The sequence below is a fragment of the Equus przewalskii genome, chromosome 19 (assembly GCF_037783145.1).
Source record: "Equus przewalskii isolate Varuska chromosome 19, EquPr2, whole genome shotgun sequence".
Classification (NCBI taxonomy): domain Eukaryota; kingdom Metazoa; phylum Chordata; class Mammalia; order Perissodactyla; family Equidae; genus Equus; species Equus przewalskii.
The window spans coordinates 55,616,731-55,641,568 of NC_091849.1; the positions used below are offsets into that span (position 1 = coordinate 55,616,731).

At 38.0% G+C, this 24,838-nt stretch overlaps 1 protein-coding gene and 1 long non-coding RNA gene across 4 annotated transcripts in view; one reads left to right on the forward strand and one right to left on the reverse strand.

The window, feature by feature from the left end:
- The window catches only part of KHDRBS2 (KH RNA binding domain containing, signal transduction associated 2), a 551,264-nt gene that overhangs the window by 224,593 nt on the left and 301,833 nt on the right, over window positions 1-24,838 (reverse strand). For all 3 annotated transcript variants that reach the window (XR_011529819.1, XR_011529818.1, XM_008525631.2), the window contains exon 5: window positions 282-409. Coding sequence is in view for 1 of the 3 variants with exons in the window: in XM_008525631.2 (XP_008523853.2) it covers window positions 282-409 (128 nt within the window). In the remaining 2 variants the exon portion in view is untranslated. The remainder of the gene's footprint in view (window positions 1-281; window positions 410-24,838) is intronic.
- On the forward strand, window positions 2,187-2,755 carry LOC139077180 (uncharacterized). Its single transcript, XR_011529506.1, has 2 exons — window positions 2,187-2,259; window positions 2,385-2,755. It is a non-coding gene; the product is annotated as an uncharacterized lncRNA (long non-coding RNA).

Below are 24,838 nucleotides of genomic sequence, written 5' to 3' on the forward strand. Positions count from 1 at the left end.
CTGTCTGTGTGACCTTTGGGCAAATTCCTTACACCTTTCTGTACCTCAATTTCTCAGCTGTAAATAATACTTAACCCTGGTATGGAGGATTTGACGAGTTGATTTACGAAAGTTCTTGTGTGCTCTATAAACATTTGCTGTATTGCTTTTGTGGTGGTGGTGGTTACTGTTGCTGATGCTGCTGTTGTTTACTCCTAACTGGGATCATGACACAGAGCAAGCCAGCAAAGGACTGCCATCCTCATTTGTTGTTAATTTATTCCAAGTATGAACTAATGTACCTTGAAGGAGTTGTGGGAGCTATTCTGATCCCTCTGCCTCTAATACCTCTGCCACGACCAGAGTCCTCTGAGCCATTTAAGTAAGACAATTCACGTAGTTGTTCCTGACGAATTTCATCATTGTAGTCCTAGAAGAAAAAACATGACCTGATGAGTTAAAATGGGGCATTGGATTCTTAGAGCTGAACAAACACAGTTAGAAAGGAAATTTTCCATTTATTTTCTGGAGCCTAGTATATGAAAATCCAAAATGACGAAAAAGTGAATATACTTTAAATTCCTATTTTTATAAAGAGAAATTGAAGTTGCTTGTTTTATCAAGGAAGTATTCAGCAGGAAATCAGATGAGATTTGTTGGGATATCACTTGATGTGTTACCCAGAAAAAGAAAGATGGCACTATAGAACAAGATCTTGGAATGTACCAAGGTTATGACTGTCAACATGAGGATTACTAAAAAAAGCAACTTTACTGGGATGAATATGTGTAGATTATGAATGACTGCATGATACTCAAATATCTCCTGATGCATAAACTGAAAAGGGGCAATCTCAAGTCCCTAAGTAGGTACCGTGTGAAAACCATAAAGAAGTGCAAATAAAGATAGCACAGTTTCAGATGATTGGTAAGCTGTGAGTTCCAACCAAACAATTTGATGGGCAATGTTTAAGAATAAGGAACTTTCCATGTGTTCTACCGTTGGGCTGATGGAAAGTGGTAGCCATAGCATAAGGCAAATTACACACAGTAATAACCAGAGATTCAGTCAAAGAGACAATCTCTATCCTTCATCAGTGTGAAAAGGTAACAGTCATTTCAGTGGGACAAGAGAGTGGATCTGAGTCACTAAAGATGAATGCTATCTTCAAAAAACAAACGACAGTCTCACCTGTCTCTCATTTTACTAACATAGACACATACACACCCCACCCTGGTTGAACAGTACAAAACTGAGTAATTGGTTACTTTTGCCAAATGGCCAATCTGATGAAGTTCTTTTCCAGTACACATATGTTTAAGTGAAATCACTCTAGTGGATTTTCTAGTGCTGGAGAGGAGTCTAGGAGTTGAGACTAGAAATATTTGTAGAGGGCAGGCTAACAGACATGACATTTGAGGCCTAGTTGTGGGCGCAGAAAACAAGTCTATCATTTCACCAAATGATGCCAGTTTAGCTCTGCATGTGTGCGTCATAGTAATATTAAGTGAAAACTGTGTCCACTCACCCATGTACCTCTGTCTAGAAAATGGTAGGGATGCATTGAGCCTACAAGGATTTCTAATGCAGCTTTACCTCATGCTCCAAATACTGCCTTGATTACAAGCAAAGGTACTAGTCACTCCAAAGCATTTATTTTCTTATTTTTAACACGCTGCTTTCATGTTTATCCTCTTCAGCACCTGATTATAGTGATAACGGGCTCAAACTGGTTGGCTAAGAGAAGAGCTATACAGCAGAAAATTACAGTTTCTAACAAGTCATATATTATTCCATTTCTACCTGTTAATTTTCACATTTAAACAACAACCAAACTGAAGAATAAACACATCTATTATTTTATTAGGAACAGGAAATGTGATGAATTGCTACTTCTGAGTGAATTGACTAGCCACCATCAAAATAAAAATTAATTCCATAACTTTCCCATGTAATATTCCTAATTTGAAAGGAAGTCTTTGTAGCTTCTTATCTGAAAACCCATGTACTCTCAGAATCCTTATAAACTGTAAAAAGAGATAGATTTTCATTGTTGGCAATACTGAGGGTTGAGACAAAAATTAATAAATTGCAGCTGAATTCAGTATATGTAAAAGTTTACTTTAGAGTATAAATATTTTTATGCCAGAATCAGAAAATGGAACAATGTGGATGTAGTCTGAGTCATTATGTAGTCATAAAGAAGGGGAGGACGAGGAGGCGGAGGTGAAGGAGGACGAAGAGGGAAAGAGAGAGGAGGAGAAACATACTAATCAGATGGTATGATAGAACAATTCTCAATTTTACTATTACTGAACAGTTACTATTTACTGAAATTACTGAACAATTTACTGAAAATTTGTTCAGGCATCTGTGCATTCATACTCATTCATACTCTTCAATAGGGCCCATCACACCGACTCTGGAATTGGCCACATGATTTGCCTTAGTCCATGGGACAAGAAAAAAATATGACAAAAGCAGAAACTTGGAAAGTGCTTGCATATCAGAGCCTGTCTTTTCTTGACACTGGAAACTCTTATGCCCCCAGGGGAAGAAGCCTGGACTAGCTTTCTGGAGGATGAGAGAGCATGTGGCGAAGAGGCTCCCATCATTCCTTCCCTCCCGGTCATCGCATCTGAGGCCACAGACATGAGTGAAACCATGCTAGCACATCCAGTCCCAGTCAAGCTGATGAAGACCAGAAAAATCACCTACCCAAGCCCAGAACTGGTGGATAATAATAATAAATATAATAAATAATAATAATAACAAATTGGTGTGTTAAGCCAGTATTGTGGTGTTTTTTTCTGTGTAAAAGCTAACACATACAGAAGGGCTGGTCAGCATGGAACACGAGAGACCAGAGTCAGAGAGGCACACCTCAGCAGGCTGTTTCCTGTCCCGTCCAAAGGGAGGGTGCTCAGGCCCAGGTGTGATCTGCATGTTTCTTGGGGCAGGTGTAGCTTTGGTATGTAGGGAAATATGACTGAATGTCATAACCTAGTGTCATCAAAGTTTGAACTGTCCATTTAAATCTCTTTATTCAGAGTCTATGCTCACCAATCCAACTGCAGAATGGAATTCAGCTCCTAGATAGAAATCCGCTATTATGGGGAGAATCTGTTAGTCTTACTAAGATGAATAGTTGACACTGCAGGTTAATTCTTGGTGTCAGCTAAACAACTATTGTTGATATATAATCAAGTTTCTCATGAATTTAGTTAGATACACTCTGTTTTAAGAAATGGATCATCTTCCAGGGCTTTGGGGGCCAAGACAATGCTGACTTCTAACTACATGTGCAATTGACTGAGAATCCCAATTGCTGTGTTCTGAAATCCTATTGTTCCCAAGGCCGACGCTACCCAAGAGCTCCTCCCAGCCAATGACCAACTGTGGTCAAGATGCTAAAATAGGCCCATTTCTTGGAGTCACAGGACGCCTCCAACCATGCCTCAGGGATTCCTGGACAGCATTGCTGGACTTTCCTTTAATATCACTGCACCAGGGACGTCTAGGAGCTTTCATCTCTCTTTCCTCTGGGTCGGATATTATACTGCAAGTGCTCTCCTCTCTTCCTTGGCTCCCTCCTTATTTTTTGGCACAAGAGCATTTCCGTAATAAAATCCTTATATGTTCAATACCATTTTAGCATCTGCTTGTTGAAGGATCCAAGCTAACATGCAGAGTGTTGACAAAATCAAGTTCCTAAGATTACAAAGCTGACAGCTTTGGTAAATCCATTAATGTTAATGCTGGTGGAGCCTATTCCATTCAATACACCTTATGCTGATTAAATTGGACTACTGCTTGCCATACTCTTAAAGATGGTTATATATACACAAATTAAACATGCAACTGATTACTGATAACCAAAAAGGGTAGGAATCACTATCTTTTAAGAGAATAAATTGTATGTTAATTTTTTTAACACTTCACTTAATAAGAAAATATGAAAGAGTCATGGAGTGGACAAACACAATCCATATTTTGGGCTGGAGATTAGAACATTCTCGTTGGCACCGATGAACAGCGGCAACAATGAAAAGGCTAGTGTGTGCAGGTGTGTGGTGAAGTAAGAGAGAGAGAATGTGGACAACCACAATAAATCTGAGAGCACTCTAATGGGAAGTCTGCGGTATGATTGGGAAAAGTAGGAACAAAGTAAGTTTCTAGATGTAGAAATGGCTGGAAGCATAATAACCCCATTAACCAGAGAAAGAAAGGAATGAAGAAATAAAGATCTGGAGGAAGGTGAGCAATTAGTTAGTGTGTTTGGCTGTTAATCAAGATAATTTACATATGGTCTTGATTACTTTAAGTCTAAAATGACAAAGAGGCATCAAGTGTTATCTTAGAAATTCAGATCTGGGTTGGGGGAGTAAAGTTACAGAAATTTTCTTTTTTTTCTTTTTTTCTTTTTGAGGAAGACTAGCCCTGAGCTAACTACTGCCAATCCTCCTCTTTTTGCTGAGGAAGACTGGCCCTGAGCTAACATCCATGCCCATATTCCTCTACTTTATACGTGGGACTCCTACTACAGCATGGCTTTTGCCAAGTGGTGCCATGTCTGCACCCAGGATCTGAACCGGCGAACCCTGGGCCACTGAGAAATGGAATGTGCAAACTTAACTGCTGCGCCATGGGGTCGGCCCCGAAATTTTCTAATTACACTTTTAATGCAAATGCATATCAATAAAGATAATCAGTTGACTTATTAATTGCAATATTTGGATCATTAAATGTTAAATGATGAGGTATTTTAATAAACTCAGGTTTTTCTAATTAGACAATCAAAATATACAAACCACTGTCTTTACAGAAATGAAGCATCTAAATGTTTCAAATAAATACAGAAGAGAAGTTCCTCAAATGCCCAATGGTAAGGATAGTTGAAACTGTAAATATTCTTTAGACTGAATACATTCTGTGTATTACTTTTATAATATAAATATAATTTTCTAAACTCCAAAGTCTATAATTTTATATCATAGTGCTTATTTCCAGTGCTTCCTTAAGCACAGATCTAACTGTGAATTAACCTTTCATCACTAGTACCTGAGTCTACCTGAAGCCAGAACATCCTGCTGAACATTTAATTGTTGCATGTGTTATTGATGCTTCATATATAAAATTTTATACGAGTAAACAAAATATTCCAAGTTTCCCTTGCAAACGTTCTCTTGTCAGAAATCTACTACATATTAGTTCACTTGAGTAGTACTGAGTTCTAAGATTCTGGAGCCATAAAATCATTATACATATGATGGGTGGTGGTAGTTTTATGGCCTTTGTAATTTTTGTGCTCAATTTGCTAACACAGATATTCATTGAAAAGGAAAAGCTCATAAGTAGCAATGATGATAATTTGTATTTTCATGATATTATTTTAGTATTATTTCATATTACTTTAATATTAAAAGACCCTTGAGAGATAAAGAGATAGAGATAGACAAATAATCAACTAGGTACGTGAAAAAGTTGATAAGACACAAAGAAAAGTAAAAAGTTATGACAACTCAGAAGGAACAAAAATAAAAAATTAATTTCCAGTCATTTAAATAAATAAATAATAAAATCCAACTTAATATATGTATTTAATTTGTATGCAAAACTGCAATGTTCCAAAACTTAAAAAATAAGGTCTACGCATATTATGAAGACAAGGTTCTTGTTGAAAAAAATGAAAGCCATGCTTATGGATGAACTTTAATATTACTTTAGAGAGCATGCCAAATTACTGAGATTCCACACTTCGGAAAATAAAGAATGCTTTACCACTTTGGGGAGTACCTGCAGTAAATGAAACAGACACACACTAAAAGTGCTGTGCCTTGCAAGCTGAGTTACAAGGTGGCTTTAAAAAGGACGATTGGTCTGATGTGCAGCTTTGGTTTCAGACGGAAGGGATTCAAATAAGTAATAGTGAACCTTTAAACGAAACTATCAAGGCTTGAATAATTCCTGCACATCATACAATGACATTTTGGAATGGATCCAAATTTTAGTTTTATTTTTCCTGTAATGTCCAAAAATCTTGCTATATGGCTACCAAAATCAAATCTTAAAATTTGCTATCTTGAAATCATAACAGAGATATTCACAATACTTGCTATATGTTTCTTTTGCCCGTGGTGAGGTAAATGCACCCTAGAAAACAATTTTCATGAAATTCATGAGTGCTTCTTTTAGTACCTCTGACAAGGCCCTCCCACTGTGACGGCATATGGTGTAAACAGTGTACACAAAAGCTCAGAGCAGGCAGATGTTTGGATGTTCCTCGAAAGGACTCATGCTCGTAGTCCACATATCTAATGTATATGCACAATTTCTCAGTTATGTACACTCATGTCCATCTGTTATGATGGCATTTTGCCCAGCTACAAATTGAGAAGATTATTTCACCTGCGTCTAGATGCCAGGTAATGACAGGTGTAGAGAGGCTACCTGGGGGCACAGCAAGCGACCACTTTCCTGCCAGATTCCCTCCTCTGAGACTCCGAAGGCACTGGGGCTGCACATTTAAAACTGTGTTTATTACCACTGGTAGCATGCGAACGTATATCTGGCTCTACCAATGCCAAGACTGTCAGCCGACATCAGGGGAGAAGGAAATGCAGACGGTAACCCGTCTGAGCCATGACAAAGAGACCTGGGATTTCCTCAGCCCCTACAAACAGGTCAGGACACTTTCACCGGAGTAATAAACAAGAAAACGCAGGAAGTAATGGGTCCTGTGCCAAGATCAGATGTGTAGTTGAACTGGAATGGGCAGGAAGCTATTTCAGAAAACAAATAGTGTTGTGCTGGATATTATTTAGCAAAACATCATAGAATATTAGATAACATCTCTTAGCCAACACAGGGTGAGTTTTAATCAGCCCACGCTTGGGACCAGAAAAACCCATTAAGAAAATGTGGTCAAGGAACAGTCAATTAAGATTCATTAAGAATCTGTTCGGTGAATGACTCTGCATAAGGTCTATATAAAGGCTTTATGAAGCTTATTCATCAAAGGAGATTGAATGTCACAAAGTAAAAATATTGTAGACTTTGTATCTTGAACTGCTGGTGATGGTAATTTCTGTTACTCAAGAACATTTTCTCTTTTTTTCTCATTATTAAAGTCATATGGCACACTATATAAAAATCATCAATGAATAAGATGATAACTATAGAGATTCTTTGGAGATATTTTGCAGGATTACTGGAAAGGCTTATTTTCTATCTTGTTTTATTTTACCTTAGTAAACACTGGCCACTGACATATGTGCTCTAAGACACAGGATCTTTTGAATAAGCAACAAAGTAACAAAGGACTCAGTATTTGGTGAACAACTTCACCCACCCTAGTTTATAAAATCAGCCACGACCTCAGGTTAGATTTAGGGCAGTAGATAAATATTTAAATAATACTATATGAGAGATTGGGGCTGCTATTCTAAAAATACTAAGTTCCATTTGTTTAGGTAGAGTCAAAATGACTACATTTTCTTCAGCAAATTTTCTTGGCAACTCACTATACACATCATACAGGAGCTCAATATGCATTTTAAGTTGAATTAGGCATTAATTTCATACTTTCACATATTATATCTACCTTAATTTATGAGTATAAAAAATGAACTCTTGGTTAACAGAAAATTGATGGTAGTTATTGGTACAGTGAAACAATGGGCTCAAATTCTTGACAACAAAGAAATCATCACAATAAGGATACATTTGGAGGAGAACGCAAATTCTGTGCATGAACAAGGTTGATAGGCTATGGCCCAGGTGAAATTCTAGGCCTTCCCCTAGACAGGGAAAATTTATATATTCAAGATAGTAATGCAGCTAACCAGCTAGATTTTTTTAAGTGCCTAAAGGAATTTTGCTAAAATAAATCATCCTTATTTATTCAGTGTATTTTTAAGGGGCAAGTGAGTACCAGGCACTGATGCAGGTGCTGGGGACGCAGCTGAGGAAAGTCCCTGAAAGGGGGGAGCTAAAGTTGAATACAGACGACTAGATCCCCACACTTGCTCATGAAATGTAACAGCCAGCATCATTTCAATAAAATAACTGGGCAAGTACAGAGCCTTCTTAATGCCCTCTGAATCAGTGTGTGCTCAATTCAGCTTTGATTCTTTTTGTTGGTTTAAAAGACAATTTATTCCCATTATTATACTAATGTTTTTAGTAGTTGCTACTTTTTTGTTCTGTTTGATTAAAGGAATGTTTAATTTTACATTTCTGTTTTAGAAAGAAAAGTATCATCTGAGGAGAGCTATGCAGACGGCTCATGAGAAAATTCCTCCTGGAGTTGTCGTTTGTCTTCTCCCAAACGAAAATGCTGTGACAATTCCTTCAGACTGTACCTTTTAATCGGGAAAACAACAAACTACTTGGTCATGGGACTTTTCGCAGCTCTTTGAGAAGAGTATAAAATTTTCTGTGCATGTCTTTTTTTGTTTTTTAAGTTCTCCTTCTTTTTTTTTTTTTTTTTTAAAGATTTTATTTTTTCCTTTTTCTCCCCAAAGCCCCCCGGTACATAGTTGTGTATTCTTCGTTGTGGGTTCTTCTAGTTGTGGCATGTGGGACGCTGCCTCAGCGTGGTCTGATGAGCAGTGCCATGTCCGCGCCCAGGATTCGAACCAACGAAACACTGGGCCGCCTGCAGCGGAGCGCGTGAACTTAACCACTCGGCCACGGGGCCAGCCCTTAAGTTCTCCTTTTATCTGGGTTGCAGCTCCTAGTCTCCTCCAAATTTAACCTTAAAAAAATATCTTCGGGGGCCGGCCCAGTGGCATAGTGGTTATGTTCATGTGCTCTCCTTTGGAGGCCTAGGGTTTGTGGGTTTGGATCCTGGGCGCAGACCTACACATCACTCATCAAGCTATGCGGTGGAGGCATCCTATATACAAAGTAGAAGAAGATTGGCCCAGGTGTAAGGTCAGGGACAATCTTCCTCAAGGAAAAATAGGAAGACTGGCAACAGGTATTAGTTCAGGGCCAATTTTCCTCACCAAAGAAAAGAAAAAAATCTTTATATTATAGTATTCTTCCTGAATTTTAATCAGGATACAGTCGTCCTTAAAAATAATTAAAATGCCACCTTTTCAAACAGCGTTCTAGAGGAGAATAGAATCACTTGGCAGATGGGAAAGGAGACTCTAGCACAGCAGACGAGCAAAGGCAAGAAGAAATGAGAGTATCCAGCTCGGGTGCAGGATGTTAAGTGAAGAGTTCCAGTTTCTGGATATCAGGAAAGGAGAGAAGAAACAGTTGATGAAAAACTTTACTTCCACTGTCAGGAACTGAAGAAACGGACTTGTTGAGAGACATGAGTGGAATACAGTGAAACAAATATTTGAAAACAAAGGGGAAAAAAATGTCAACATATGATATGGTGGTTTACAAGAAAAATATACATTTGGTCCTCAGATGATGACCAGATGGGGGCTGGTGATTGGGAGAAACAACCACGTGATTAGAGGGATGGAACTTTCAGTGTCCTACACCCTAAACTCCACTCCCAGGAGGGAAGAGGGCCTAAGGTTGAATAAATCACCAATGGCCAGTGATTTAATCAGTCATGACTATGTAATGAAGCTCCAGAAAACCCCTCGAGAACAGGGTTGGGAAAGCTTCCAGCCTGGGGACCACATGGAGGTGCTGGGGGAGTGGCCGGCCTGGAGAGAGGGCGGGAGCTCCTCACCTTGCCCTATGCACCTCTGCCATCCGGCTGTTACTGAGTTACACCTTTTTATAATAAACTGGTGATCTAGTGAGTAAGACGTTTCTGTGCAGTCCCCCTTTACTTCCTCTACACAAGAACATACATAGCAGGTAGTCAGGCCCAATCCTATTCGGCATGTTATCAAAGAGGTACACTGCAGACCACCAGATCCTCTCAGCAACCATGGGATTAAGGGTCCTTTTCTAAGGCTCCTTTCAGGCTTTGGATTTGCTCCCCCTCTAACCTGCATCTCCCAGAGTAAAGGTAACACCTGCTTTCTTGGAATCACATCCAATATCAGGTACTTGAAGACCATTCAGCCTCCCTACCAAGAAGTTTGTGTCTGCCAAGTCCTTTCACCAAAGACATGGGAGAAGTGGCATCAGGAATTAGCATTTGGGTCACAATCCTTCTCTAACCCTCTTCTCCACTCATTTTTAAAATTTATTCTGCAAACTCTGATTGGAATAAGGTAATCATTTAATCGTTCTATAAAGACCATGCCCTGGGATTCATCAACATTATTTCTATGCTCTGTCATTATGGCTATACTTTGATGCTTTTTCATCCCAATGAGAGACATCACAGACTCTCAGAAGGTGGAGATCAGCTGAAGGAGCTTCAGTTTTCCTTTATTTCCTACAAAACGCAGCATCGAGCAACATCTAGATACTGGCCACAATGCTCCTGCCCTTTGCCTGAAGGTGGGCTTCTTATTCTGTTCTAAAGGTCTAGCATATCAGCACAAGCTCATACCCCCCAGTGCTGGGGGCAGAAAGCCAAGTTTTCATTGAATCTGTACACACATAATGTGGCAAGAATTCCAAGAGCTGAGAAGGGAGCATTTGGGACTCTTTTCTTGCTTTTTTCAGTAAAGAAATATATTATTATTAAATATATTAAAACCATATATATTACATATAACAAATATGCTTATTTGTTTATATATTTGTTCTAGGTATTTAGGATACAGTAAACATAAGAGCCCTTATTGTGCTTACATTCTAATGTGGCAAACAGACCACAAAAAAGCAAACAAAGGAATAAGCAAGGTCATTTCAGACAGTCCTATGCTACGGAAAAAGGGTACAGGGCATGATGACGGAGGGACTGTGGAGCTGGTTTAGATGGGAAGACAGTCACAGTCTCTGAAGCAGGAATATTGGAACTGAGACCTGAAGGAAAAGGAGCCTGTGATGCGAGGATCTCGATCACTCGCCTGCCAGGGGGCTGGAATGCAAAGGCAGAGAACCAGGACGGAGCTGAGCCTCTTTTCAGGAACACAAACAATGCTGGCGCATATATATCAAGAATTTAGTGAGCAAGGGAGAGAGTGACAGTAGGTCAGATGCGCAGGCAGGGGCTAGACCATGGTGGTTCTTCTTGGCTTTATTCTAAATATAATAGAAGGGCTGGGTAATATTTAACTAGACACTGAAATAACAAGTTTTATATCTTAAAAGGAAGACTCTGGCTGCTGTGAGGAGAGTGGATTAAAATGGAAGTAGAGTGGAAACGGGGAGAAGGGTTAAGACACTACTGTAGCAGCGTCTACCTCTACTACCAGCACGGAGGGTGGTGGAGCGGAAGAGCCTCTGGGCGTCTGTGGATATATCTGGAGACAGAAGTGGTGGAGATGCTGATGGATTAGATATGGGGAGTTATGAAAAAAGCAGACTCAAATGTCGCTCCTAGATTTTTGCTCTGCACAGCTGATTGGCTTGTGATGTCGCCACGGAGATGGGAAAGCTAGTGAGTGTGCGTGTCCCTCTTGTCCCTCTCTATTCCTAAAAAGGAAACCTAATATTATTTGTCAACAGGGGGCATGTTTAAATCGGGATTTTGTTAAGGTGAGATGTGATTCTTCTGTGTGGGTAGCCTGGCTTCCGGGCAGACATGCAGATCTTTAAGAAACCCGCTTAAGAAAAAAGACAAAAGACAAAAGACACAGTCTGTTAATGATAAAAGGGAAAATAAATACCTTTACATGAAGCCATCTAGGGATCAAAAAGAGAGAGGTGGACATTTGTTAGTTAGAGGTGAAAAAGAACAAGCCAGGCAGATTTCCATGTCTAAAGGCATGAAGCCATGCCAGAAAAGTGATAGAGTTAGGAAACAGTCAATAATCCCATTTTCCTAAGATTCATGTCTGAGGAAGACAGGAGAAGAGTATCTGGAAGAAATGCAGGCTAGGAGGTTGGAGCCTTGTGTTCTCAAGACTATGAATGCTCACAGAATGGCATCGCCATGGGCTCTGGAAGGAGGACTCAGAAACCTGGATGAGGGATTGGAGTTGGAGAGACGTCACTCAGTTCTTCTACTGAAACCCCGTTACTGTAGGGGATTTTTGTAGCAGTCCAGACATGAAACAATGAAGGTTGGAATGAGGCCAGAATTCAAGGTTTGCTCGTAAACCAGTTGCGTGCCTTGGAACAAGTCATTTCTGGCTGTGTTTCCATATCTGGAAAATGAGGAAGTGGTTGTCATGATGCAACTAAATAATCTCCACGGTGTCTCCACAAGACTTTCTCATGAAGAAGGTTGCTGTGGATATAAAGAGGAGGGCAGGCTACCGAAGTTTTACTTTCCTACTGTCAAATCCAAGTGCAAATGATTAGGGTGCCATGTGCACACGGAAATGTGGCTGCATCCTTGACTATTCGTATAATAATTTCTTCACAAAACACATACTCAAATGTGGGTTTTTTTTTTGCGCTTTGCAAGCTATCTTATTTTATGTATTTCTTTACTGTAAAGTCACTGAGAGAAACAAAAAGAAATTTAAAAAAAGCAGATTTAAAAGATAGTATCAATAAACCCTCTTGAGGAGAAAGAATGTTTTAAAAAGAGATTTATGCTTTGGTTTGTTGTACCAGGTTTAATGCTGGTAGAGAATATGAATTGCAATTGGAGTCTTAGGACTCTAGCGGCAGTAAAGGGCTTTTGTGGTTATTAAACACCTCAACTTTACTCAGGCATTTAGCAAACCACAAAAGCCATTAATTGGCTGTCTTCTGCACTATCACGGATATTGCTTCCAAGGCATCAGTAAGTACAGAGCAGATCTATGGCTCTCTTCCCTCTATCACCCTCTAGATAATTTATAGATTAGAAATACGTACCCAGAGCTTGCTTCTATAATGAACAAAAACATTCTTCCAGGAGGTTTGATTTCCATCGGTTTCTGAAACACATTTAATTCTAAACTTTAATTAGCCTGATGCTTGCAAATCAGCCACGTTGAGGCTTAGAACTCAATTTGAGTGATTCTCATATGGGCTTGTTCTGAAAACCTAAAAAGATATTTATAAAATCGTGTTTCCTTAGAGACCTATATTGTTCTAAGTTGTTGATGTTTATACAGGTGAAGGTAGAGAATCCAAATTTCACTCAATTACTCTTGCTCTCCCTCTAAATGATTTCCAACACCACTAGAGTTTTGAGACTCCACTCAAACTTTCTAGATATCTCAGCCTCTGTTTTATCCCTATTTAGAATATAGTTGTAGTATATTTACATGTACAAATCAATGTTGGAAGAATTTTCAAGTCCTGCTCAGCTAAGCATTACAAAGAAACGTTTATGTTCAGAATCAAATGCAAATACTGATTTGAAAACTAATAAACAATGTGAAAAATAATGCAGAATAACTTAAAAACTCAATCAGGATTTTAAGGGAATGAGAAGACAAGCCAGACTGGGAAAAAATATTTGCAAAAGACATATCTGATAAAGGACTGTTATCCAAAATATATAATGAACACTTAAAACTCAACCATAAGAAAACGAACAACTTGATTAAAAAATAGACAAAAGATATGAACAGACTGCAAATAAGCATATGAAAAGAAACTCAATATCATATGCTATTAGGCATTTGCAAATTAAAGCAGCAACGGGATACAACCACACACATATTAGAATGGCAGAGATTCAAAACACTGACAACACTAAATGCTGGTGAGGATGTGGAGCAGAAAGAACTCTCATTTATTGCTGGTGGGAATACAAAATGGTACAGCCACTTTGGAAAATAGTTTGGAAGTTTCTTACAAAACAATATACTGTTTCCATATAATCTGCAATCAGGCTCCTTGGTATTTACTCAAAGGAGCTGAAAACTTAGGTCCACAGAAAAACCAGCACACAAATGTTTATAGCAGTTTTATCTGTAATTACCAAAACTTGGAAGCAACTAAGACGTCCTTTAGTAGGTGAATGGATAAACAAACCGTGATACATTCAGACAACGGAATATCATTCAGGGCTAAAAAGAAATGAGCTAGCAAGCCGTGAAAAGACATGGAAGAAACAAATACATATAACCAAGTGAAAGAAGCCAATCAGAGAAGGCTACATACTATATGATTTCAACTATACGACATTCTGGAAAAGTCAAAACCATGGAGACAGTAAAAGGATCAGCGGTTGCCATGGGGGAGAAGGGAGGGAGGGACAAATAGGTGGAGGACAGAATTTTTAGGGCAGTGAGACTATTCTGTATAACACTACAATGGTGGGTACATCTCTAAGTCTGTTTAGCTGCTATAAGAGAATACCATAGACTGGGGTGGTTATAAGGAACAGAAACTTATTTCTCACAGTTCTGAGGATGGGAAGCCCAAGATCAAGGAGCTGGCAGATCCAGTGTCTGGTGAAGGCCTAGTTCCAAGTACACAGATGACCTTCTTTTTCACTGTGTCTTCACAGGCAGACGGGTGAGGGATCTCTCTGGGGTCTCTTTTTTTTTTTTAAAAGATTTTATTTTTTCCTTTTTCTCCTCAAAGCCCCCCAGTACATAGTTGTGTATTCTTCGTTGTGGGTTCTTCTAGTTGTGGCATGTGGGACGCTGCCGCAGCGTGGTCTGATGAGCAGTGCCATGTCCGCGCCCAGGACTGGAACCAACGAAACACTGGGCCGCCTGCAGCGGAGCGCGCGAACTTAACCACTCGGCCACGGGGCCAGCCCCTTTCTGGGGTCTCTTTTATAAGGGCACTAATCCCATTCACTAGGGCCCCACCCTCATGATCTAATCATCTCCTAAAGGCCCCCACCTCCTAATACCATTACCTTGGTGATTAGGATTTCAACATATGAATTCTGGGGGGATAAACATTCAATTTATTGTAATACATGCCATTATACATTTATTAAAGCCCACAGAATGTGCAACACTAAGAGTCAACCCTAATGTAAACTATGGGCTTTAGGAGACAATGATGTGTCAAGGTTGGTCTATCAATAGTGACAAATGTACCACTCTGGTAGGGGATGTTGATAATAGGGGAAGCTATGTATATGTGGGGCTTTATGTACATTCTGCTCAATTTTGCTGTGAAAGTAAAATTGCTCTAAAAAATAAAGTTTATTAAAAAAATCAATCAGGAAATGATTTTGATAGCATGATGCTATGAAATAAAGGCCATTTTCATCAAGTTGAAACAATTTCTGCAAGGTTAAAACAATCCTGGTGTTAGAAAAGTATTTCTTTGCTCATCATCAGAGGTAGGAGGCTACCGCAACCTCCTCCATATGCACTGCCTATCTCCAAGGAGCCCTAAGTGCATCACAAACAGACCGAATTCATCTTTATGGCACCTCGGTGAATGATGAAGGGTTGGAGGATTATTACCCCTATTTACAGACTCAGAGGTTAAATGATGAATGTGAGGCAAATCACAAGCAGGGATTTAGTGGTAGAAAACATTTTAAATGCTTTACATTTCTCATCTTTATCCTAGTTAAATTATTCCTTTTTATTTTTCTCTTGTTCTGAGATGCTGTCAGCCTAGACCTATTCAGAAATGGAGCAAGTTGAAATCAAAAGAGCATTGATTTCTGAATCAGAGCTTCACTCCTTACTCTACACACATTATAAATGGGCTGTAGGGGGGCTTTGCTTCCAAATCGTTGTGTTCTTTTTGAAAACAGAAAAGGAAATCACAGAATATCATGTTATCTTGTTGCTAAGCTGGTACTACTGTTGCTGGTGGTGGTGGTGGTGTGTGTGTGTGTGTTTGATGTGTGTAAAACGTGTGCACGTTAACTGTTGGACTAATGAATTGATACTATGTGAGCAAATGATATAAATAAATGTATAAATTGGATAGGCTGCTTTCTAGGCCTGGAGATAGGAATTCTGAGCTCTCGTTTGGATTTTGTCTGTAGGACATTACAAAAATCATCTTTCTTCTCTCTGTTACCTACTTTCTTATCTTTAAATGGAGTTAAATAAAACCTGGCTCCACTTCTGGAGATTTGAAGATGACTCCAACTGTACTGTGAGCCTCTAGGTAACCACACATTATTCTCACACATGCACATTTACACGCATGTGTGTCTGTAGAGTACAAATTTATGGGTATAAAACTATAAAAAGGAATGAAACCTGAGGGCAACGATCAGGTAAATAGAAAAGCAGAACACCCAGCAGCCTGGGGTTTATATGAACTATGTGATTATGCAAAAATTAAAAGAAATACAAAAGACAGCCACAGGAGTGAGGAACGGGCTAGCAAGAGGGGCAGTGTGACTCGGGGCACAGAGCAATGGGGCTGAGCAGCTCCCATTATAACCGAATGGGCAATAAATGACAATGTGGTCACGTGTCGGCACGCTGGAAATCGACTGTACAGAGCTTGATGAGCTCTAAATTCACACTGTGATTAGATGAAACTGTTATGTCAAAATTATTCATGTAAACCAGCTAGCTCATAACACCTTTTTTTTTTTAGCTCTTATGTACCGGCTAGTCTTTGCATAACTTCTATTTGTAGAAACATGATGACAAGACAATCTTTCATTTAGCGTCTCCCTTCCAAGAAGTAGTCTTTTGTCTAATTTCTTCATTTTGAATTAGTTCTGCCCATATTCAGTCTAACTTAAAATCTAAAAAGAATAACCACTAAAACCATCAGGCTTTCCAAATTCTGAAAACCACTGGCTTACTTAAGAAATAAGAGAAGACGTGCCCTCTCTGTGGGAGCTGTAAGTCTGTATTCTCCATGTGGGGCCCCATCACTGGGACGTGGGGGGGGATATCACTTCAGAACCCTTCTCTCTCTTTTTACAATTCTAAGAGTGGTGTGAAAAAATCTATTTTTATGTATTTTGAGTTGGAACAAAAATCAATTTCTACTTTAAAAAAAAATGATACAAGACCCCAAGAGTCTTAAGGAGAGAAAAACATGATTGTAGTAGTACTGTACAGTGATAGCATTTAGGTTGTTTAATTTCACGATAATAATTTTTTAGGTGTCAGGCTGGAAGAGTTTTTTCAGAAGAGTTAAGTTTTAAAACTGTGAGCCAAAAATAAAATTACCTGTATTGGACTCTGGGGAGATGACGTCATGTAGCAATTATGAATGTGACTGTGAGGTCCCATTGCCTGAGGCAGGGTCAGGCTTTGACGTTTATTATCGGTGTGGCTTAATGTAAACTTTGCTAAGCCTTCTGGGCCTAAATTTTCTTATCTATAAAATGAGATTAATAACAGTAATAAACAAAATAGTATGGCTATTGGAAGATTGAAGAAATAAACACATGTAAGATTATAGGATCTCCTATTCTGATACGCCACCTATTTGAAATGACAAGGCAATCCATTATATCTATCTTATTTTATTTATAAAATCAGAATAATTTTAGCTAAAAAGGGAATCCTCAAGTGTTAAATACATGTGAATACATTTTATCCTGTACTTTTCTAAAGTGGTGGAGAATCTTAGGGCTAAAGTAAATTATGAAATACGAAAAATTTGTTTTAGGCTATTTATCCTTGAAAGGTTAAGGCCTTGGGTGAGAACCTGTTACAGGTAAACCCTGATTTGATGAATTCAGGAAGATTCATAGCCATGAATCAGTGTAAGGCTGCTTCTCTCGGCAGTACTTTTAACCAACAGTCAAAACTGAGGCTATTCTTGAGTGAGTATCTGGAGAAGATCCAGTCCTAAAAATGTCTGCAGCCAGAGAATATTTAGACTCACTGATCATAATTTCATTAGTAGGAAATGAAGGTCCAGGGAAGTCCAACAACACAAAAATGCTAACTTTTAAAAGGAGATTTTGTATAAATGCAGCTGGAAAGAAAGTAAAGTGAAACACTTATGATGAAATGGGATACTCATGCAAATCACTCCATAAAAGCAAAAATTTTTAATAAAATGTCAACATAAGCAAAAACAGTCTTTCAGAGGAGGGGAGGGATGGCATGGGCATTACCCATTTCAAAATCAGACTTTTTATGATAAAGAAGAAAGTTAAAAAGGCAAAGCAAAGTTTAAAAGAAAAGGCATACTCAAGACAAAAATTTTAAATTCAGTTCATCTAGGAAAGATGTATAAACAAAGAAAACATAAAATATCAGTTTATTAGTTGAAATCAGTCATCTCACTTTAAATTGCAAGGTACTATCCTCGGGCAATGAGCAACACAGGTCAAAGCTACAGGAGATGTTAAAGTATTGTGAAATGTTCCTTCATTTCCAGTGACTTGTTTTCATAATAAATGTGAAATTGCACCTATCAGCAAGTGTTCTTCTATCATTCATCTACTAAGTAACTTCTCTTGCAATTCTAGATAAACAGTACATTCTATTAACTTCCTGAGTTTCATTACATACACATTAAAGCAGGCTTCTTTGATGAGTTTCTTTCAATATGTATGTGCATACTTATGCAAGTTATATTGGACACTGGTTGGCAACATTCCTGGGATTTTTAAATTGTTATTCAATTTTTTTTTAAATTTGGAAAGCAATACTAGCTTAGTATAGCAAGTAATGTGATATAAAGATAAATAATAAAAAAAAAGGTAATAATCTTTCCCTGACACCTCTTCAACACATCCTCCTGAAGGTTAAAACCACATGATGGTATTTATCATTTCACTTTTTCTATTGTTCTTTTCTTTTTTCTATTTTTCAAAACATTTGACTATATGATTCATGCTACTTGGCAAGTGTCTCTTTGAACTGAACAATATGTCATAGCCATTCCTCAAGGTCAATGAGACAGAACTCACTTTTCAGTAGCTAATCGGTTTTCCATAGCATATGTGCAGTTTACTAACACATTTGATCATTCTTCTATTTATGGATGCTTGAGTTTTCCATTGCTTTGCCACCAAAATGCTACGATTATCATTCTATTACCCAGTTCCTTTTTATCCTGAGGTTAGATTCTCTTAAAAGGAATTATTGTGTCAAATGATGTGTTACTTTTAAAAAATTTTAATACACACTGGCAGATTTTCCAAAATGGTTTGTATTATTCACACTATTATCAACAGGATATTAAAGTGCTAATTTCCTGCAAATTTACTAACAATAGTAAGTCATCTTTTTTTATTTGTCATCCACACGGGTAAAAAATGGTATCTAATGGTGAATCTTTTTATTAGCCATTGGGATCTCCTCCTTTCTGAATAGACTATTCATTTTTCTGTTGGGTTATTTGTCATTTTTAAGAATCTATTTGTAAGGACTTCTGTTTCAAAGCAAGACAGGGTAATTGAAAAGAGATTTACCTTCACATCTGAAAAAATACAAAAAAGCAGAAAAATATATTTTAAAAAACTTGAACAATTTCAAAGCATTGGACTTCAGACAACTAAGGACAGTGATCGCTGAGTGACGGGAAACAATGGGGTACGCCCTACAATTTACTGCCTTGAGAAAGCCTTCCAGCCTTGACCCAGAAAGAAATAATCCAGGCAGAACCCAGAAAACTTCCTGGGTAGCAGAGACATGTTGAGAGTTCAGGGAGATTAAGGTAGCCAGAGTTCCCAGGAAAGAGTAAAGAAGAACTAGAAAAATAGACAACTCTGAAAATCTGAAGAGGACCCCTTTTGAGTTTTCAGGAGTTTTCTTCAGTGTCTATGTCAATGGAAACTACCCAGGACAAAGAAAACAGCCACTGGAAAAGACTACAGGGAACAATCTACATTCCTCACACAGGACCACGAGTAGAGGCTGACCAACTACACTAGAAAACTTAATCCATGGGACATCGGGTAGGGTGCTAGGAGGGTGCTGTGTCAGCGGCAGGGAATAATTAGCCCTACGGTAGACAGCTCTCTGGTCTTCCCAAATATATCTGAAAAGTAAGACACAACAGGATCAAATATTTTATACGTCACTTAATGGTGTTCCAGAATAAAATTCAAGAATATTTACAGTAATAAAAAAGTATCCGGCACTTAATAAGGTAAGATTCGCCATGCCCAGCAATCGGTCTAAAATTACCAGCCAAGCAAAGAAGCAGTAAAATATGATCAGAAATCAGGAGAAAAGTCAATGAATTGAAACTAATCTAGAACTGATACAAATGTTAGAATTAGCTGTCAACGACATTAAAATAGTTATTATAAACTGTATTCCACTTAACAAAACAGTTAAGTAGACATGGGGGAAATAAAGGCCTAAATGGAATTTTTAGAGATGGAAATTACAATGTGTGAAATGAAAAATATACTAGATAGGAGCATAACAGATAAGATACTGCGGAACAAAAGATAAATGAACTTGAAGACATAACAACGGAAACCATCCAAAATGAACAACAGAGATACATAAGAACTAGAGAAAAGTGAACAGAAAAGAAGACATGTTACTAAGATCAGAAACAAGAGAGGGAATATCACTATAGATTCTATAGATATTAAAAGTATAATAAGGGAACATTAGGACCAACTTATGCCAATAAATTCGACAACTTATTTGAAGTGGACAAATTCTTTGAAAGACAAAAGCCACCAAAGTTCACTTAAGATGATATAGATAATAGACAGCTTGAAGCATTTTGTCTATTAAAGACATTGAGTTTATAGCGAAAACCTTCTCACAAAGAAAAATCTAAGCTCAGATGTTTTCATTGATGAAGTTTGCCATCTACAAATGAAATGCTACTAATTCTTCACAAAGTCCTTCAGAAAGTTGAAGAGTATGAGATATTTGTCTGATCAAAAAATAAAATAAAACCTCAGTAAAACAGGAATAGAAGCAAACCTGCTTACTCTGATAAAAAGGATATGTGAAAAACCTACAACTAATATCATGTTAATGATGAAAGACTGAATTCTCCCAAGATCAGAGAAAAGGCAAGTCTGCTTACATCACTTCGTTGAACACTATATCGGAGTTTCTGGATAATGGAATAAGTCAAGGAAAACATAAAAGGTGTCCACATTGGAATGAAAGAAGTTAAACTGTCTTTGTTTAACTTAGATGAAATATTTATTTACATAAGGAATCTAATGGAATTTACTACAACTTAATAGAAATAGTTAATGAGTGAATTCAGCAATGTGGAATTAAAATATAAAATTTAAGATATAAAATACAGATAGAAAAAGATGTATTTTTATGTACTAGCAATGAACAATTAGAAATTGAAAATAGAAAAGCCTATCTTTTATAATATGAAATAGAGGAAATTTTGCAAGAAAGTTGAGAGACTTGTACACTGAAATTTACAAAACTTTGCTGAGAGAAATTAAAGAAAACCTAAATAGACGGAGAGATATGCCATGTCATGGGTTGGAAAACTCAATATGGTTAAGCAGTCAATTTCCCTCAAATTTGTTCATTCATTTAATGCAATCTAATCTGTCGTGTCATCCTGGGGACAGTAAGCGGGCTATGGGGATAGCCTGGAGGAAGGGATTTTTACAAAGGGCCAAAGGAAACTTTTAGGGGTGATGGACATATTCATTATTTTGAGTGTAGTGATTGTTCCAAAGACATACATATGCCAAAACATCAAATTGTCCACTTTAAATAGGTGCAAGGTTCATCAATTATATTATAATAAATCTGATTAAAAATCTAGGCTCTTTTTATATCATGAAATTAATCAAACTATGATGAGCATTATAAGTTTTTGAAGTCTAACATTGGTCTTCAGATTTTATTTATGGCATATTTTACTGTATTTTTATTATTATATAAATAAATGTCTCTTCAGATAAACATATCTAGTCTTTTACTTATAAGATCTGGGACACTTGGATTGCATTAAAATATTGGCAAAAACTAAGGCTATGTGAATATTCTCTCATATTCTATTTAATATTATTTATATTAATTTAGATTTTATTCAATTTAGAATTCATTAGTTCATTAATTCATTACTTGCAAGTAGATATAGATATGTTAATTACTGGACATCAATTATTATTACTAGTGGTTGCACAGAAATACATGATAACTTAAAACTTGAACATGATAGTTAAACTTAATTATCCTTGCATTTCCTTTTTTACTTATCAATTAAATAATTCATTCAGTATTTACTGAGAGCCTACACTGTATCACCACAGGAGTTCAAGAGTGAACCAAATTGACAAAAATCCTGGCCTGAAGTGAGCTAAAATCATAGTGGTCGGGGAGTGATAGGCAATAAAAAAGTAAAATAAATAATATGTGGTGAACGTGCTATACTAGTTACTAAATATGTGATGCTCTGTACTATATTAAATAATACGTGATGATAAGTGCTGTGCTAAAAAATATAACAGGGAAGAGAAATAGGAAATGCTGGAAGTAGTGATTGCAATTTTTAAACAGGGTAAACTCAGCAAAGGCCCCATGAAGTTAATTGTGAGCTAAGACAAGTGGTGCATGGAGAGACGGGGGTGAAGAGCTTTATGAGAAGTGGAAACAGCAAAGGCAGAGGTTTTGCGTGGGAGGATGCCTGCCATGTTTAATGAAACATAAGTAAGGCCAGTGGGGCTGGAGCAGCCTTTGTCCTTTACCCCCAGTAAACCAGCATTGCAAAGTGTTAAACCGAGGAGTACCATGATATGATGTATGTTTTAAAAGGATCACTAGGTCAGCTGTGCTGAGAACAGGCCGTGGGCAGGGCGGAGGACCATGGCGGAAGTAGGCAGAGCAGTTATGAGGCAACAACCCGTTTATTACAGCCTAGCAACAGGGCACCAGACAAAGAAGGCACAGGGAAATAAAGCCAAACCGGAGGAGGAGAGCCTATGCATTCAATGACCACTCATGGTTTTTCTGTCTGATTGCAAGCAGACCACTCTCCTCAGCTCCATACTGGTTATTGGGTAGGGTGGTCAGACATCAAAGAGATGGGTTAATTAAGCCAAGGGCATAATTTGGGTTTGGGTTTAAATCTGTTAACACTAATGTTAAGCCATTTAATTCTGTCACTTATATAGCATGTTTTCTACAATGTGGTGCCTCAAACAACATGTAGGCTTATAATTTAATTAGGTGATAGTACTTGAAAATTAGCTTGCTTAAGAGTAAGCACTAAGATTTCAAAAGAAAAAATTCAGAGCAGTTGAGTGGATGCATTCTTTCACAGGTACACACATGTGCAGTGGTTTGCAAAGCGTTTTAAATCATTACTTAGTGATTATCTTAGCCAATTTACATCGGTATCTGTATAGTACAGAGTTTCTGGAAAGAAAAGGCAAGATTCAAAATTAAGGCTACAGAAGCATTAAAGAATAATAATTCATCACACACTTATTGAGCACACACTATGCACCAGTAGTGATACAAGATTTCTTGCAGTTACAAAGATACATATCATTTCTTCAAGAAATTCCTAGTTTTGTGGAGTAACAACCTTACTAATAGAGAGAAGCCCATTAGATTACTGGAACACTTACTGATCTCTGAGCTGGGCATCTTGTTCTGCATTATATCCCCAATCTTCACATACCTATAGAGTAGCTAGTATTATTATTGTCATTTTAAGAACGAGAAAACTGAACTTAGATTAAATGACGTCTATAATTACACAGGGAGTATAAATAATTACTAAAACCTAGCTATTTATATAGAAATAAATATAGAGAGGGTTTTGTTGTTATATAAAATTACTGTGGGTTTACAGCTGGAGGTCCAAGGGTACGTAGGAAGTGTAGTAGAAGGAAGACCATGTGCGCCTGATTCTGGGTGACAGAAAAGAGGCAAACAGCATGATGGGAGGAACCATGATGGGACAATAGATCTTTTTTTAAAGAACTGAGTAGGCAGTATTCACCATCCTGGACGGGGGGGTGGGAGTGGGTGAGTTCAGACAGAGCAGGCAATGAGCCTGGTAAGGCAGGTTGGAAGCTGATTGTGAAAGCGCCATTCTTAGGAGTTTGAAATTGACCCTGCAGGCAAGGGAGTTACTGAGGTTTTTTAAGTGGAGTATAAGTGCTTTAGAAAGGTGTAGAATTCCCTCCTGAGCTAGTAACTGTATAACACGCTGGGAGATGGAAAGCAAGCAAGGGCGAGTTTGGACTACAAATTTAGAAACATTAAGCCAGGGAAGAGCCATGCTGCCAGGCAGGTGCACAAGCCCAGATCGCCGCCCTCGGAGCTGCAGCAAGGGGCGACCTTTGTGGGGTTTCCTGAGGCAGCAGGGATTTGAGATTATCAGCCATGGAAATTCTTGGTATCAGGCAGCATTAGGATGGGCACGGAGCCTGTGGGGTTGAAACTCAGGAGAGAATTTGAAGCAAGATTTTTTTGGTGCCATCAGCAAACTGGAGCGTGTCAAAGCCAGGAGTGTGGAGGGTCATCCAGAAACAAAAGGTTGAGCGAGAGACCACCCAATGGGCCACAGACTAACCACCTGTGATTCCTGGATTCTTATCTCATTATTATTCTTTTTAAAGTGTTCTCAGGTGTGTATAATAAAAAATTGTGGGAAAGAGTTTCAAACAAGTGTCTGGCTTCCTAACTTCATTCACCACTTCCATCATCCTCAGCAACCATCACCTAGTGTTTTCCAGGACCAGGATCTGGCTACACAATGTAGCTCAGGAGAGGCTGCCTAAGATGTGGAGTAAGACAGACTTTAGATTACTGACTTTGTCAATGAATGGCTGGATGAACAGGAAAATGTGCTTAAACTTTCAGAGACAATAAAAACAACAACAATTACAAAAATATAGTCTACCTTATAGAGTTGATGGCGGGATGAGTGATAATAAATGTAAATTACTAGGTTGGCACATAATAGGTTTGAACAATTATTTTACAAAAAACTATGGAATAACTACTATATGCTAAATATTGGGGTTATTGCTATGAGCAAGTCACTGTTTTCACCCTTAAGAAACATAAAAATCTCCATTATGAGCTGCTCTACAAAACATAAAGATAGTCATACC